This window comes from Entelurus aequoreus, linkage group LG19 (genome assembly GCF_033978785.1).
Source record: "Entelurus aequoreus isolate RoL-2023_Sb linkage group LG19, RoL_Eaeq_v1.1, whole genome shotgun sequence".
Lineage (NCBI taxonomy): Eukaryota > Metazoa > Chordata > Actinopteri > Syngnathiformes > Syngnathidae > Entelurus > Entelurus aequoreus.
The window spans coordinates 2,455,764-2,473,263 of record NC_084749.1 but is presented as its reverse complement, the minus strand read 5'-3'; the positions used below and the strand labels follow the sequence as shown (position 1 = coordinate 2,473,263).

Genomic DNA, 17,500 nt, shown 5'->3' with positions numbered 1-17,500 from the left:
CCATCACACATGCTGGCTTTTACACTTTGCGCCTAGAACAGTCCGGATGGTTCTTTTCCTCTTTGTTCCAGAGGACACGACGTCCACAGTTTCCAAAAACAATTTGAAATGTGGACTCGTCAGACCACAGAACACTTTTCCACTTTGCATCAGTCCATCTCGGATGAGCTCGGCGCCCAGCAAAGCCGGCGGCGTTTTCTGGGTGTTGTTGATAAATGGCTGTGGCTTTGCATAGTAGAATGCTGGACGACAGCAAAGACTTACTGTGGAGCAAAGACATAGTACATCCGAACATGACATGACATTAAACAGTGTCCCCCACAAAGAAGGATAAAAACAACTGAAATATGCTCGATTGCTAAAACAAAAGTAGATGCGGGAAATATCGCTTAAAGGAAGACATGAAACTGCTACAGGAAAATACCAAAAAAAGAGAAAAAGCCACCAAAATAAGAGCGCAAGACAAGAACTAAAACACTACACACAAGAAATCAGCAAAAAACTCCAAATAAGTCAGGGTGTGACAGAAGACTTTTCCATTTTGCATCAGTCCAGCGAAGCCGGCGGCGTTTTTGTGGGTGTTGTTGATAAATGGCTGTGGCTTTGCATAGTAGAATCCTGGACGACAGCAAAGACTTACTGTGGAGCAAAGACGGCGTCCACAATGTACATCCGAACATGACATGACAATCAACAATGTCCCCACAAAGAAGGATAAAAACAACTGAAATATTCTCGATTGCTAAAACAAAAGTAGATGCGGGAAATATCGCTTAAAGGAAGACATGAAACAAGACAGGAAAATACCAAAAAAAGAGAAAAAGCCACCAAAATAAGAGCGCAAGACAAGAACTAAAACACTACACACAGGAAAACAGCAAAAAAACTCCAAATAAGTCAGGGTGTGACAGAAGACTTTTCCACTTTGCATCAGTCCAGCGAAGCCGGCGGCGTTTTCTGGGTGTTGTTGATAAATGGCTGTGGCTTTGCATAGTAGAATGCTGGACGACAGCAAAGACTTACTGTGGAGCAAAGACAGTACATCCGAACATGACATGACAATCAACAATGTCCCCCACAAAGAAGGATAAAAACAACTGAAATATGCTCGATTGCTCAAACAAAAGTAGATGCGGGAAATATCGCTTAAAGGAAGACATGAAACAAGACAGGAAAATACCAAAAAAAGAGAAAAAGCCACCAAAATAAGAGCGCAAGACAAGAACTAAAACACTACACACAAGAAATCAGCAAAAAACTCCAAATAAGTCAGGGTGTGACAGAAGACTTTTCCACTTTGCATCAGTCCAGCGAAGCCGGCGGCGTTTTCTGGGTGTTGTTGATAAATGGCTGTGGCTTTGCATAGTAGAATGCTGGACAACAGCAAAGACTTACTGTGGAGCAAAGACGGCGTCCACAATGTACATCCGAACATGACATGACTATCAACAATGTCCCCACAAAGAAGGATGAAAACAACTGAAATATGCTCGATTGCTCAAACAAAAGTAGATGCAGGAAATATCGCTTAAAGGAAGACATGAAACAAGACAGGAAAATACCAAAAAAAGAGAAAAAGCCACCAAAATAAGAGTGCAAGACAAGAACTAAAACACTACACACAAGAAATCAGCAAAAAACTCCAAATAAGTCAGGGTGTGACAGAAGACTTTTCCACTTTGCATCAGTCCAGCGAAGCCGGCAGCGTTTTTCTGGGTGTTGTTGATAAATGGCTGTGGCTTTGCATAGTAGAATCCTGGACGACAGCAAAGACTTACTGTGGAGCAAAGACAGTACATCGGAACATGACATGACAATCAACAATGTCCCCCACAAAGAAGGATAAAAACAACTGAAATATGCTCGATTGCTCAAACAAAAGTAGATGCGGGAAATATCGCTTAAAGGAAGACATGAAACAAGACAGGAAAATACCAAAAAAAGAGAAAAAGCCACCAAAATAAGAGCGCAAGACAAGAACTAAAACACTACACACAAGAAATCAGCAAAAAACTCCAAATAAGTCAGGGTGTGACAGAAGACTTTTCCACTTTGCATCAGTCCAGCGAAGCCGGCGGCGTTTTCTGGGTGTTGTTGATAAATGGCTGTGGCTTTGCATAGTAGAATGCTGGACAACAGCAAAGACTTACTGTGGAGCAAAGACGGCGTCCACAATGTACATCCGAACATGACATGACTATCAACAATGTCCCCACAAAGAAGGATGAAAACAACTGAAATATGCTCGATTGCTCAAACAAAAGTAGATGCAGGAAATATCGCTTAAAGGAAGACATGAAACAAGACAGGAAAATACCAAAAAAAGAGAAAAAGCCACCAAAATAAGAGTGCAAGACAAGAACTAAAACACTACACACAAGAAATCAGCAAAAAACTCCAAATAAGTCAGGGTGTGACAGAAGACTTTTCCACTTTGCATCAGTCCAGCGAAGCCGGCAGCGTTTTTCTGGGTGTTGTTGATAAATGGCTGTGGCTTTGCATAGTAGAATCCTGGACGACAGCAAAGACTTACTGTGGAGCAAAGACAGTACATCGGAACATGACATGACAATCAACAATGTCCCCCACAAAGAAGGATAAAAACAACTGAAATATGCTCGATTGCTCAAACAAAAGTAGATGCGGGAAATATCGCTTAAAGGAAGACATGAAACAAGACAGGAAAATACCAAAAAAAGAGAAAAAGCCACCAAAATAAGAGCGCAAGATAAGAACTAAAACACTGCACACAAGAAATCAGCAAAAAACTCCAAATAAGTCAGGGTGTGACAGAAGACTTTTCCACTTTGCATCAGTCCAGCGAAGCCGGCGGCGTTTTCTGGGTGTTGTTGATAAATGGCTGTAGCTTTGCATAGTAGAATGCTGGACAACAGCAAAGACTTACTGTGGAGCAAAGACGGCGTCCACAATGTACATCCGAACATGACATGACAATCAACAATGTCCCCCACAAAGAAGGATAAAAACAACTGAAATATTCTTGATTGCTAAAACAAAAGTAGATGCGGGAAATATCGCTCAAAGGAAGACAAGAAACTGCTACAGGAAAATACCAAAAAAAGAGAAAAAGCCACCAAAATAAGAGTGCAAGACAAGAACTAAAACACTACACACAAGAAATCAGCAAACAACTCCAAATAAGTCAGGGTGTGACAGAAGACTTTTCCACTTTGCATCAGTCCAGCGAAGCCGGCGGCGTTTTCTGGGTGTTGTTGATAAATGGCTGTGGCTTTGCATAGTAGAATCCTGGACGACAGCAAAGACTTACTGTGGAGCAAAGACGGCGTCCACAAAGTACATCCGAACATGACATGACAATCAACAATGTCCCTCACAAAGAAGGATAAAAACAACTGAAATATTCTTGATTGCTCAAACAAAAGTAGATGCGGGAAATATCGCTTAAAGGAAGACATGAAACAAGACAGGAAAATACCAAAAAAAGAGAAAAAGCCACCAAAATAAGAGCGCAAGACAAGAACTAAAACACTACACACAAGAAATCAGCAAAAAACTCCAAATAAGTCAGGGTGTTACAGAAGACTTTTCCACTTTGCATCAGTCCAGCGAAGCCGGCGGCGTTTTCTGGGTGTTGTTGATAAATGGCTGTGGCTTTGCATAGTAGAATGCTGGACGACAGCAAAGACTTACTGTGGAGCAAAGACGGCGTCCACAATGTACATCCAAACATGACATGACAATCAACAATGTCCCCCACAAAGAAGGATTAAAACAACTGAAATATTATCGATTGCTAAAACAAAAGTAGATGCGGGAAATATCGCTTAAAGGAAGACATGAAACAAGACAGGAAAATACCAAAAAAAGAGAAAAAGCCACCAAAATAAGAGCGCAAGACAAGAACTAAAACACTACACACAGGAAAACAGCAAAAAACTCCAAATAAGTCAGGGCGTGACAGAAGACTTTTCCACTTTGCATCAGTCCATCTTAGATGAGCTCGGGGGCCCAGTGAAGCCGGCGGCGTTTTCTGGGTGTTGTTGATAAATAGCTGTGGCTTTGCATAGTAGAGTTTTAACTTGCACTTACGGATGTAGCGACCAACTGTAGTTACTGACAGTGTTTTTTCTGAACTGTTCCTGAGCCCATGTGGTGATATCCTTTACACACTGATGTGGCTTTTTCATGCAGTACCGCCCGAGGGATCCGAACGTCCGTAATATCATGGCTTACGTGCAGTGATTTCTCCAGATTCTTTGAACCTTTTGATGATATTACGGAGCGTAGATGGTGAAACCCCTAAATTCCTTGCAGTAGCTTGTTTGAGAAATGCTGTCCTTAAACAATTTCCTCACCCATGTGTTGACAAAGTGGTGACCCTCGCCCCCGTCCTTGTTGGTGAACGACCGAGCATTTCACGGCAGCCGCTTTTATACCCAATCATGGCACCCACCCGTTCCCAATTAGCCCGTACACCTGTGGGCCGTTCCAAATAAGTGTTTTGACGAGCATCCCTCAACTCTCTCAGTCTTTTTTGCCACCTGTGCCAGCTTTTTTGAACCACGTCGCAGGCATCAAACCCCAAATGAGCTAACACTTTCAAAAAATAACACCGTTTACCAGCTGGAACGTTAAATATCTTGTCTTTGCGGTCTATTCAATTGAATATAAGTTGAAAGGGATTTGTTGTATTCTCTTTTTATTTACCATTTACCGGGTTTGGGTTGTGTCATTTTGTAGTATTCTCCTCACAAGTATCGGCATCAGGTGTGCCAGGTTCCACGGTGCAACGTAGCTCGCTTAAAGTGCTGCTGATGTCATGATGGATGACTTCCTCCATGCATCCAGCAGCACATCATGTCCTTCAAACCAAGCGGGTCTTGGTCAAGGGAGACACTAAACAACAGCTGAGCTCAAGCAAACCCCCTTTCTCCCCCCCCAAATCCTGACAGAGAACTTCTTCAAGATGTCCAGTGACACACTTCTCACGCTCAAAAATCCATAATTTTTTTGTTTTTTTTGTTGTTGATATTCATCCAGTTGGCTTTCATTAAAATATGTCAGCACAGGGATGAGCAATGGATTCCAGAACATGTCAACACTCCCACCACTGGCTCGCATCCCATCACAGACACTGACCCCTTTTTCCATCTAAGCCACCCTCCCCATGCTCTTAATATTACTGAATTATTAGCTCTTCATATAGAGCACAGGTGTCCAATATGGCCCGCCACGTTATTTAATGCGGACTGCAAAAAGCCTAGAAATAATATGCGTTGATAAAATGCTTAAAGGCCTACTGAAACCCACTACTAGCGACCACGCAGTCTGATAGTTTATATATCAATGATGAAATCTTAACATTGCAACACATGCCAATACGGCCGGGTTAACTTATAAAGTGACATTTAAAACTTCCCGGGAAATATCCGGCTGAAACGTCGCGGTATGATGACGTATGCGCGTGACGAAGTCAGAGTAACGGAAGTTATGGTACCCCGTAGAATCCTATACAAAAAGCTCTGTTTTCATTTCATAATTCCACAGTATTCTGGACATCTTTTGCAATTTGTTTAATGAACAATGGAGACTGCAAAGAAGAAAGTTGTAGGTGGGATCGGTGTATTAGCGGCTGGCTGCAGCAACACAACCAGGAGGACTTTGACTCGAATAGCAGACGCGCTAGCCGACGCTTAGCCGCCGACCGCACGGATGATCGTGGTGAAGTCCTTCGTCCTTCCGTCGATCGCTGGAACGCAGGTGAGCACGGGTGTTGATGAGCGGATGAGGGCTGGCTGGCGTAGGTGGAGCGCTAATGTTTTTAGCATAGCTCTGTGAGGTCCCGTTATACTAAGTTAGCTTCAATGGCGTCGTTAGCAACAGCATTTTTAAAGGCCTACTGAAAGCCACTACTAGCGACCACGCAGTCTGATAGTTTATATATCAATGATGAAATCTTAACATTGCAACACATGCCAATACGGCCGGGTTAACTTATAAAGCGCCACATTTCCGGTTGAAAACGTCCATGTATGATGACGTATGCGCGTGACGTAGCCAGTGAAACAGAAGTATCGGTACCCCATTGAATCCAATACAAAAAAGCTCTGTTTTCATCGAACAATTCCACAGTATTCTGGACATCTGTGTCGGTGAATCTTTTGCAATTTGTTTAATGAACAATGGAGACTGCAAAGAAGAAAGTTGTAGGTGGGATCGGTGTATTAGCGGCTGGCTGCAGCAACACAACCAGGAGGACTTTGACTCGAATAGCAGACGCGCTAGCCGACGCTTAGCCGCCGACCGTACGGATGATCGTGGTAAAGTCCTTCGTCCTTCCGTCGATCGCTGGAATGCAGGTGCGCACGGGTGTTGATGAGCGGATGAGGGCTGGCTGGCGTAGGTGGAGCGCTAATGTTTTTAGCATAGCTCTGCGAGGTCCCGTTATACTAAGTTAGCTTCAATGGCGTCGTTAGCAACAGCATTTTTAAAGGCCTACTGAAAGCCACTACTACCGACCACGCAGTCTGATAGTTTATATATCAATGATGAAATCTTAACATTGCAACACATGCCAATACGGCCGGGTTAACATATAAAGTGACATTTAAAACTTCCCGGGAAATATCCGGCTGAAACGTCGCGGTATGATGACGTATGCGCGTGACGAAGTCAGAGTAACGGAAGTTATGGTACCCGTAGAATCCTATACAAAAAGCTCTGTTTTCATTTCATAATTCCACAGTATTCTGGACATCTTTTGCAATTTGTTTAATGAACAATGAAGGCTGCAAAGAAGACAGTTGTAGGTGGGATCGGTGTATTAGCGGCTGGCTGCAGCAACACAACCAGGAGGACTTTGACTCGAATAGCAGACGCGCTAGCCGACGCTTAGCCGCCGACCGCACGGATGATCGTGGTGAAGTCCTTCGTCCTTCCGTCGATCGCTGGAACGCAGGTGAGCACGGGTGTTGATGAGCGGATGAGGGCTGGCTGGCGTAGGTGGAGCGCTAATGTTTTTAGCATAGCTCTGTGAGGTCCCGTTATACTAAGTTAGCTTCAATGGCGTCGTTAGCAACAGCATTTTTAAAGGCCTACTGAAAGCCACTACTACCGACCACGCAGTCTGATAGTTTATATATCAATGATGAAATCTTAACATTGCAACACATGCCAATACGGCCGGGTTAACTTATAAAGTGACATTTAAAACTTCCCGGGAAATATCCGGCTGAAACGTCGCGGTATGATGACGTATGCGCGTGACGAAGTCAGAGTAACGGAAGTTATGGTACCCCGTAGAATCCTATACAAAAAGCTCTGTTTTCATTTCATAATTCCACAGTATTCTGGACATCTTTTGCAATTTGTTTAATGAACAATGAAGACTGCAAAGAAGACAGTTGTAGGTGGGATCGGTGTATTAGCAGCGGACTACAGCAACACAACCAGGAGGACTTTGTTGGAGCGCTAGCCGCCGACCTCACCTTGACTTCCTACGTCTCCGGGCCGCCAAACGCATCGGGTGAAGTCCTTCGTCCTTCTGCCGATCGCTGGAACGCAGGTGAGCACGGGTGTTGATGAGGGCTGGCTGGCGTAGGTGGAGAGCTAATGTTTTTAGCATAGCTCTGTGAGGTCCCGTTATACTAAGTTAGCTTCAATGGCGTCGTTAGCAACAGCATTGTTAAGCTTCACCAGGCTGGAAAGCATTAACCGTGTATTTACATGTCCACGGTTTAATAGTATTGTTGATTTTCTGCCTATCCTTCCAGTCAGGGGTTTATGTATTTTGTTTCTATCTGCATTTGAGCCCGATGCTATCATGTTAGCGCCCTAGCTAAGTTAGCTTCAATGGCGTCGTTAGCAACAGCATTTTTAAGCTTCGCCCAGCTGGAAAGCATTAACCGTGTAGTTACATGTCCATGGTTTAATAGTATTGTTGATCTTCTATCTATCCTTCCAGTCAGGGGTTTATTTCTTTTGTTTCTATATGCAGTTAAGCACGATGCTATCACGTTAGCTCCGTAGCTAAAGTGTTTCGTCGATGTATTGTCGTGGAGATAAAAGTCACTGTGAATGTCCATTTCGCGTTCTCGACTCTCATTTTCAAGAGGATATAGTATCCGAGGTGGTTTAAAATACAAATCTGTGATCCACAATAGAAAAAGGAGAAAGTGTGGAATCCAATGAGCCAGCTTGTACCTAAGTTACGGTAAGAGCGAAAAAAGATATCTCTTGAACTGCATTCTAGTCCGTCACTCTAACGTTCCTCATCCACGAATCTTTCATCCTCGCTCAAATTAATGGGGTAATCGTCGCTTTCTCGCTCCGAATCGCTCTCGCTCCATTGTAAACAACGGGGAATTGTGAGCAGCACTACCGCTTGTGACGTCACGCTACTTCCGGTACGGGCACGGCTTTTTTTTTATTATCAGCGAGCAAAAGTTGCGAACCTTATCGTCGATTTTCTCTACTAAATCCTTTCAGCAAAAATATGGCAATATCGCGAAATGATCAAGTATGACACATAGAATGGATCTGCTATTCCCGTTTAAATAAAAAAAAATCATTTCAGTAGGCCTTTAAATATCATGTACTGCATGTAGGGGTGTAACGGTACACAAGAATTCCGGTTCGGTACGTACCTCGGTTTAGAGGTCACGGTTCGGTTCATTTTCGGTACAGTAAGAAAACAACAAAATGTAAATTTTTGGGTTATTTATTTACCAAATTTGCTAAATCTTCTACCAAAAATATTTTTCTTAGTGGAATATTTGATGTGACCTTAGATAGGTCAATAATTCATAATAACATTGATTTTGATTCAATATTATGTTTTGAGCAATGACAGTTTGAAAGGGAAAAAAAACAGCTTTGTTTTATTAGTCAACATTGCAACTTTTTCTAAATGACATTTCACCTTTAAGCTTTTTTATTTCACTTTTGTTATGTTTTTGTTTTTATTTTAATGGTATTTTTAGAATGTGCCGTGGGCCTTTAAAACATTAGCTGTGGGCCGCAAATGGCCTCCGGGGCACACTTTTGACACCCCTGCTATAGATAATAAAAAATGAAATGTGATAAATCTATGGATAAAAAGCAGAGCCTGGCGACGCATGCACGTTTATCATAACTCTCTCTCTCTCTCTGTCTCTGCCCCTCCCTCACCAATGCTGCTGCCACCACAATTTGTTTTGTTTTTAACCCCTTCTTAACCCTGGACGTACATTGAAAATACACGCAACCCTAACTCAAAATGTCGGACATTTGAGACATTTAAGAAACTCCGCCCTGACAGCTCCGCAAAAGAGGACATGTCCGGTGAAAAGAGGACGTATGGTCAGTCTATCCTAGCCCGTTAGCTGCTAGCATGCCGTGTGTTGTGCATTGTTTACACAACGTGCGTTACGCTACTTAATATGTCCGTGTGGAAACTCGTTCGGTACACCTCCGAACCGAACCGGAACCCCCCGTACCGAAATACACGTACCGTTACACCCCTAACTGCATGCAATTGCATATCTTTTAAAATTCAATATTATCAAAAATATTATATTATCATGTATTACAAAAATATTTTTTTTTGTTCAAATAAAGATAAATACTGCACTTAAATATCTGCTTGATTTATGATTTCAAAACAAATGATCAATCAAATTGTAGATAGGGATGTCCGATAATGGCTTTTTGCCGATATCCGATATTCCGATATTGTCCGACTCTTTAATTACCGATACCGATATCAACCGATACCGATATCAACCGATATATGCAGTCGTGGAATTAACACATTATTATGCCTAATTTGGACAACCAGGTATGGTGAAGATAAGGTACTTTTTAAAAAATAATAATAAAATAAGATAACTAAATTAAAAACATTTTCTTGAATAAAAAAGAAAGTAAAACAATATAAAAACAGTTACATAGAAACTAGTAATTAATGAAAATGAGTAAAATTAACTGTTAAAGGTTAGTACTATTAGTGGAGCAGCAGCACGCACAATCATGTGTGCTTACGGACTGTATCCCTTGCAGACTGTATTGATATATATTGATATATAATGTAGGAACCAGAATATTGATAACAGAAAGAAATGGGGGGAGGGAGGTTTTTTGGGTTGGTGCACTAATTGTAAGTGTATCTTGTGTTTTTTATGTTGATTTAATAAAAAAAAAAATAAAACATTTTAAAAAACGATACAGATGATTAAAAAAACGATACCGATAATTTCCGATATTACATTTTAACGCATTTATCGGCCGATAATATCGGCAGGCCGATATTATCGGACATCCCTAATTGTAGACTGTAAAATTGACAATAGCTTTTAGGGTTAAATTCCGCCGACTGAGTTTTTTTTACTGTAAAATCAACTTTGGTACTGTTTTTTTTCCCTCATATACAGTAAGGCACTAAAACATTTAAAAACAAACAAAAAAACCTAAGATTTTACGGTAAAAAAAAACAAAAAAAAACAGCTCTGTTGCTTGAATTTTACCGCTAAAAACAGTGGTTTTGTTTCTCCATTCCAGTCCATTTTTTTATATGTTGTAAAAAAAACTGCTTTTACTGTAAAATTCTAATGACTGAGCTACCAGATTTTAAAGTACATTTTTTATATATTTTTTGCAGCTTAAAAAAATACACTGTTAATGTATTATATATACAGTATATATACACTACTGTTCAAAAGTTTGGGGTCACCCAAACAATTTTGTGTTTGAGCCTTCATTTCTAAGAACAAGAATAGACTGTCGAGTTTCAGATGAAAGTTCTCTTTTTCTGGCCATTTTGAGCGTTTAATTGACCCCACAAATGTGATGCTCCAGAAACTCAATCTGCTCAAAGGAAGGTCAGTTTTGTAGCTTCTGTTTTCAGATGTGTGAACATGATTGCACAAGGGTTTTCTAATCATCAATTAGCCTTCCGAGCCAATGAGCAAACACATTGTACCATTAGAACACTGGAGTGATAGTTGCTGGAAATGGGCCTCTATACACCTATGTAGATATTGCACCAAAAAGCAGACATTTGCAGCTAGAATAGTCATTTACCACATTAGCAATGTATAGAGTGTGGCCAAACAGCTCCATTTTTGTTTCATCTGACATCACATGGACAAAGGTAAGACCTTCTGGAGGAAAGTTCTGTGGTCAGAATTCAACCAGAAGCTTGTGGATGGCTACCAAAACGTGGTTTTGTACAAGATAGTCTAAGTTCCCCCAAAAAAGAACTCTATTGTACACAAACATATTGATGACCCTCTTCCTTTGCTAGTACCTCTTCCAGGTTCACACCATCTGAAAGCAAACAAGGACGTCTAAACCCACATGAACGTTATTTGCAAGATGTTTAGTCTCTCTCTCTGTCCTCCATCTTTACCTCTTTCTTGAAAAACAACCTTCCTCTTTGGTTTCAATGCCCCGATGCAGAGTGACCAGCTAGAGGAACCGGCCAAAAAGGACAGGAAGGGCAAGAAGCACAGACAGAAAGGTGACAAGGGCTCGAAGGGTAAAGGTAAACGGAAGGGAAAAGGAAAGGGCAAAGGCAAGAAGGGATCCAGGAAGAAGAAACACCAGGAGGAGGGAAGTTTGGAGGACAGCTTCATTAGAGTCTCCTCCACAATGCTGCCCAACTACCTGGCCCAACAATCCTTTTTGGACATGGAAAGTACTCTAGGAACTGTCATCCCCACAATGATCTACAAGGATGAGACCTTCGTGGAGATGCCTCAACATGAACCCTCGACCGAAGCCCCCTCACCAAGCACCTTTGAGGTTTCTGTTTAAGCTTAACCAATCCCTCCCTTGCTACTCCCCAAAACCCAACCAATCCCTCCCTTGCTACTCCTCAAAACCCAACCAATCACTCCCCTGCTACTCCCCAAAACCCAACCAATCCCTCCCTTGCTACTCCCCAAAACCCAACCAATCCCTCCCTTGCTACTCCCCAAAACCCAACCAATCCCTCCCTTGCTACTCCCCAAAACCCAACCAATCCCTCCCTTGCTACTCCTCAAAACCCAACCAATCACTCCCCTGCTACTCTCCCAAACCCAACCAATCTCTCCACTGCTACTCTCCCAAACCCAACCAATCTCTCCCCTGCTACTCTCCCAAACCCAACCAATCTCTCCCCTGCTACTCTCCCAAACCCAACCAATCACTCCCCTGCTACTCTCCCAAACCCAACCAATCACTCCCAAACTAAACCAATCACTCCCCTGCTACTCTCCCAAACCCAACCAATCACTCCCCTGCTACTCTCCCAAACCCAACCAATCACTCCCCTGCTACTCTCCCAAACCCAACCAAGCACTCCCCTGCTAGTCTCCCAAACCCAACCAATCGCTCCCTTGCTACTCTCCCAAACCCAACCAATAACTCCCCTGCTACTCTCCCAAACTAAACCAATCACTCCCCTGCTACTCTCCCAAACCCAACCAATCTCTCCCCTGCTACTCCCCAAAACCCGACCAATCACTCCCCTGCTACTCTCCCAAACCCAACCAATCACTCCCCTGCTACTCTCCCAAACCCAACCAATCACTCCCCTGATACTCTCCCAAACCCAACCAAGCACTCCCCTGCTAGTCTCCCAAACCCAACCAATCGCTCCCTTGCTACTCTCCCAAACCCAACCAATAACTCCCCTGCTAATCTCCCAAACTAAACCAATCACTCCCCTGCTACTCTCCCAAACCCAACCAATCACTCCCAAACTAAACCAATCTCTCCCCTGCTACTCTCCCAAACCCAACCAATCACTCCCCTGCTACTCTCCCAAACCCAACCAATCACTCCCAAACTAAACCAATCACTCCCCTGCTACTCTCCCAAACCCAACCAATCACTCCCCTGCTACTCTCCCAAACCCAACCAATCTCTCCCCTGCTACTCTCCCAAACCCAACCAATCTCTCCCCTGCTACTCTCCCAAACCCAACCAATCACTCCCCTGCTACTCTCCCAAACCCAACCAATCACTCCCAAACTAAACCAATCACTCCCCTGCTACTCTCCCAAACCCAACCAATCACTCCCCTGCTACTCTCCCAAACCCAACCAATCACTCCCCTGCTACTCTCCCAAACCCAACCAAGCACTCCCCTGCTAGTCTCCCAAACCCAACCAATCGCTCCCTTGCTACTCTCCCAAACCCAACCAATAACTCCCCTGCTACTCTCCCAAACTAAACCAATCACTCCCCTGCTACTCTCCCAAACCCAACCAATCTCTCCCCTGCTACTCCCCAAAACCCGACCAATCACTCCCCTGCTACTCTCCCAAACCCAACCAATCACTCCCCTGCTACTCTCCCAAACCCAACCAATCACTCCCCTGATACTCTCCCAAACCCAACCAAGCACTCCCCTGCTAGTCTCCCAAACCCAACCAATCGCTCCCTTGCTACTCTCCCAAACCCAACCAATAACTCCCCTGCTAATCTCCCAAACTAAACCAATCACTCCCCTGCTACTCTCCCAAACCCAACCAATCTTTCCCTGCTATTCTCCCAAACCCAACCAATCTCTCCCCTGCTACTCCCCCAAACCCGACCATTCACTCCCCTGCTACTATTTTAAACCCAACCAATCACTCCCCTGCTACTCTCCCAAACCCGACCAATAACTCCCCTGCTAATCTCCCAAACTAAACCAATCACTCCCCTGCTACTCTCCCAAACCCGACCAATAACTCCCCTGCTAATCTCCCAAACTAAACCAATCACTCCCCTGCTACTCTCCCAAACCCAACCAATCTCTCCACTGCTACTCTCCCAAACCCAACCAATCTCTCCCCTGCTACTCTCCCAAACCCAACCAATCTCTCCCCTGCTACTCTCCCAAACCCAACCAATCACTCCCCTGCTACTCTCCCAAACCCAACCAATCACTCCCAAACTAAACCAATCACTCCCCTGCTACTCTCCCAAACCCAACCAATCACTCCCTTGCTACTCTCCCAAACCCAACCAATCACTCCCCTGCTACTCTCCCAAACCCAACCAAGCACTCCCCTGCTAGTCTCCCAAACCCAACCAATCGCTCCCTTGCTACTCTCCCAAACCCAACCAATAACTCCCCTGCTACTCTCCCAAACTAAACCAATCACTCCCCTGCTACTCTCCGAAACCCAACCAATCTCTCCCCTGCTACTCCCCAAAACCCGACCAATCACTCCCCTGCTACTCTCCCAAACCCAACCAATCACTCCCCTGCTACTCTCCCAAACCCAACCAATCACTCCCCTGATACTCTCCCAAACCCAACCAAGCACTCCCCTGCTAGTCTCCCAAACCCAACCAATCGCTCCCTTGCTACTCTCCCAAACCCAACCAATAACTCCCCTGCTAATCTCCCAAACTAAACCAATCACTCCCCTGCTACTCTCCCAAACCCAACCAATCACTCCCAAACTAAACCAATCTCTCCCCTGCTACTCTCCCAAACCCAACCAATCACTCCCCTGCTACTCTCCCAAACCCAACCAATCACTCCCAAACTAAACCAATCACTCCCCTGCTACTCTCCCAAACCCAACCAATCACTCCCCTGCTACTCTCCCAAACCCAACCAATCACTCCCCTGCTACTCTCCCAAACCCAACCAAGCACTCCCCTGCTAGTCTCCCAAACCCAACCAATCGCTCCCTTGCTACTCTCCCAAACCCAACCAATAACTCCCCTGCTACTCTCCCAAACTAAACCAATCACTCCCCTGCTACTCTCCCAAACCCAACCAATCTCTCCCCTGCTACTCCCCAAAACCCGACCAATCACTCCCCTGCTACTCTCCCAAACCCAACCAATCACTCCCCTGCTACTCTCCCAAACCCAACCAATCACTCCCCTGATACTCTCCCAAACTCAACCAAGCACTCCCCTGCTAGTCTCCCAAACCCAACCAATCGCTCCCTTGCTACTCTCCCAAACCCAACCAATAACTCCCCTGCTAATCTCCCAAACTAAACCAATCACTCCCCTGCTACTCTCCCAAACCCAACCAATCTTTCCCTGCTATTCTCCCAAACCCAACCAATCTCTCCCCTGCTACTCCCCCAAACCCGACCATTCACTCCCCTGCTACTATTTTAAACCCAACCAATCACTCCCCTGCTACTCTCCCAAACCCGACCAATAACTCCCCTGCTAATCTCCCAAACTAAACCAATCACTCCCCTGCTACTCTCCCAAACCCGACCAATAACTCCCCTGCTAATCTCCCAAACTAAACCAATCACTCCCCTGCTACTCTCCCAAACCCAACCAATCTCTCCACTGCTACTCTCCCAAACCCAACCAATCTCTCCCCTGCTACTCTCCCAAACCCAACCAATCTCTCCCCTGCTACTCTCCCAAACCCAACCAATCACTCCCCTGCTACTCTCCCAAACCCAACCAATCACTCCCAAACTAAACCAATCACTCCCCTGCTACTCTCCCAAACCCAACCAATCACTCCCCTGCTACTCTCCCAAACCCAACCAAGCACTCCCCTGCTAGTCTCCCAAACCCAACCAATCGCTCCCTTGCTACTCTCCCAAACCCAACCAATAACTCCCCTGCTACTCTCCCAAACTAAACCAATCACTCCCCTGCTACTCTCCGAAACCCAACCAATCTCTCCCCTGCTACTCCCCAAAACCCGACCAATCACTCCCCTGCTACTCTCCCAAACCCAACCAATCACTCCCCTGCTACTCTCCCAAACCCAACCAATCACTCCCCTGATACTCTCCCAAACCCAACCAAGCACTCCCCTGCTAGTCTCCCAAACCCAACCAATCGCTCCCTTGCTACTCTCCCAAACCCAACCAATAACTCCCCTGCTAATCTCCCAAACTAAACCAATCACTCCCCTGCTACTCTCCCAAACCCAACCAATCACTCCCAAACTAAACCAATCTCTCCCCTGCTACTCTCCCAAACCCAACCAATCACTCCCCTGCTACTCTCCCAAACCCAACCAATCACTCCCAAACTAAACCAATCACTCCCCTGCTACTCTCCCAAACCCAACCAATCACTCCCCTGCTACTCTCCCAAACCCAACCAATCACTCCCCTGCTACTCTCCCAAACCCAACCAAGCACTCCCCTGCTAGTCTCCCAAACCCAACCAATCGCTCCCTTGCTACTCTCCCAAACCCAACCAATAACTCCCCTGCTACTCTCCCAAACTAAACCAATCACTCCCCTGCTACTCTCCCAAACCCAACCAATCTCTCCCCTGCTACTCCCCAAAACCCGACCAATCACTCCCCTGCTACTCTCCCAAACCCAACCAATCACTCCCCTGCTACTCTCCCAAACCCAACCAATCACTCCCCTGATACTCTCCCAAACCCAACCAAGCACTCCCCTGCTAGTCTCCCAAACCCAACCAATCGCTCCCTTGCTACTCTCCCAAACCCAACCAATAACTCCCCTGCTAATCTCCCAAACTAAACCAATCACTCCCCTGCTACTCTCCCAAACCCAACCAATCTTTCCCTGCTATTCTCCCAAACCCAACCAATCTCTCCCCTGCTACTCCCCCAAACCCGACCATTCACTCCCCTGCTACTATTTTAAACCCAACCAATCACTCCCCTGCTACTCTCCCAAACCCGACCAATAACTCCCCTGCTAATCTCCCAAACTAAACCAATCACTCCCCTGCTACTCTCCCAAACCCGACCAATAACTCCCCTGCTAATCTCCCAAACTAAACCAATCACTCCCCTGCTACTCTCCCAAACTAAACCAATCACTCCCCTGCTACTCTCCCAAACCCAACCAATCACTCCCCTGCTACTCTCACAAACCCAACCAATCTCTCCCCTGATACTCTCCCAAACCCAACCAAGCACTTCCCTGCGAGTCTCCCAAACCCAACCAATCGCTCCCTTGCTACTCTCCCAAACCCAACCAATAACTCCCCTGCTAATCTCCCAAACTAAACCAATCACTCCCCTGCTACTCTCCCAAACCCAACCAATCTTTCCCTGCTATTCTCCCAAACCCAACCAATCTCTCCCCTGCTACTCCCCCAAACCCGACCATTCACTCCCCTGCTACTATTTTAAACCCAACCAATCACTCCCCTGCTACTCTCCCAAACCCAACCAATCTTTCCCTGCTACTCTCCCAAACCCAACCATTCACTCCCCTGCTACTATTTTAAACCCAACCAATCACTCCCCTAATACTCTCCTAAACCCAAAAGAGCACATTTTCCCTTTCTGAATTGCCTAAGCCGACCACCACTAACAAGCACGGTCCTGATGGACGCATGGAGAATGCACCAGGAGTATTAAACACATCTTCTCTCAAATATGCAATACTGTGCATACCGTGGAAAGTTATGAATTGTATGTACTAGGGATGGGCATAACATTCATTTAATCCTTCAATTATTTATTTGATTGTGTATTAATCGCATGTCTTTAAGCAGAGAACACTACTTGCAGCTGTGTTAAAAGCAGTGGTGGGGTTTTTGATAGTAGGCTATTATAGCTAATATAGACACTTAC

General features: G+C 45.0%; 1 protein-coding gene across 1 annotated transcript in view; it reads left to right on the top strand.

Annotated features, from left to right (window-relative positions):
• LOC133634991 (collagen alpha-1(XI) chain-like) overlaps positions 1-17,500 on the top strand; it is a 277,932-nt gene that overhangs the window by 141,316 nt on the left and 119,116 nt on the right. The window contains exon 6 of the mRNA XM_062027654.1: positions 11,419-11,763. Coding sequence (XP_061883638.1) covers positions 11,419-11,763 — 345 coding nt within the window. The remainder of the gene's footprint in view (positions 1-11,418; positions 11,764-17,500) is intronic.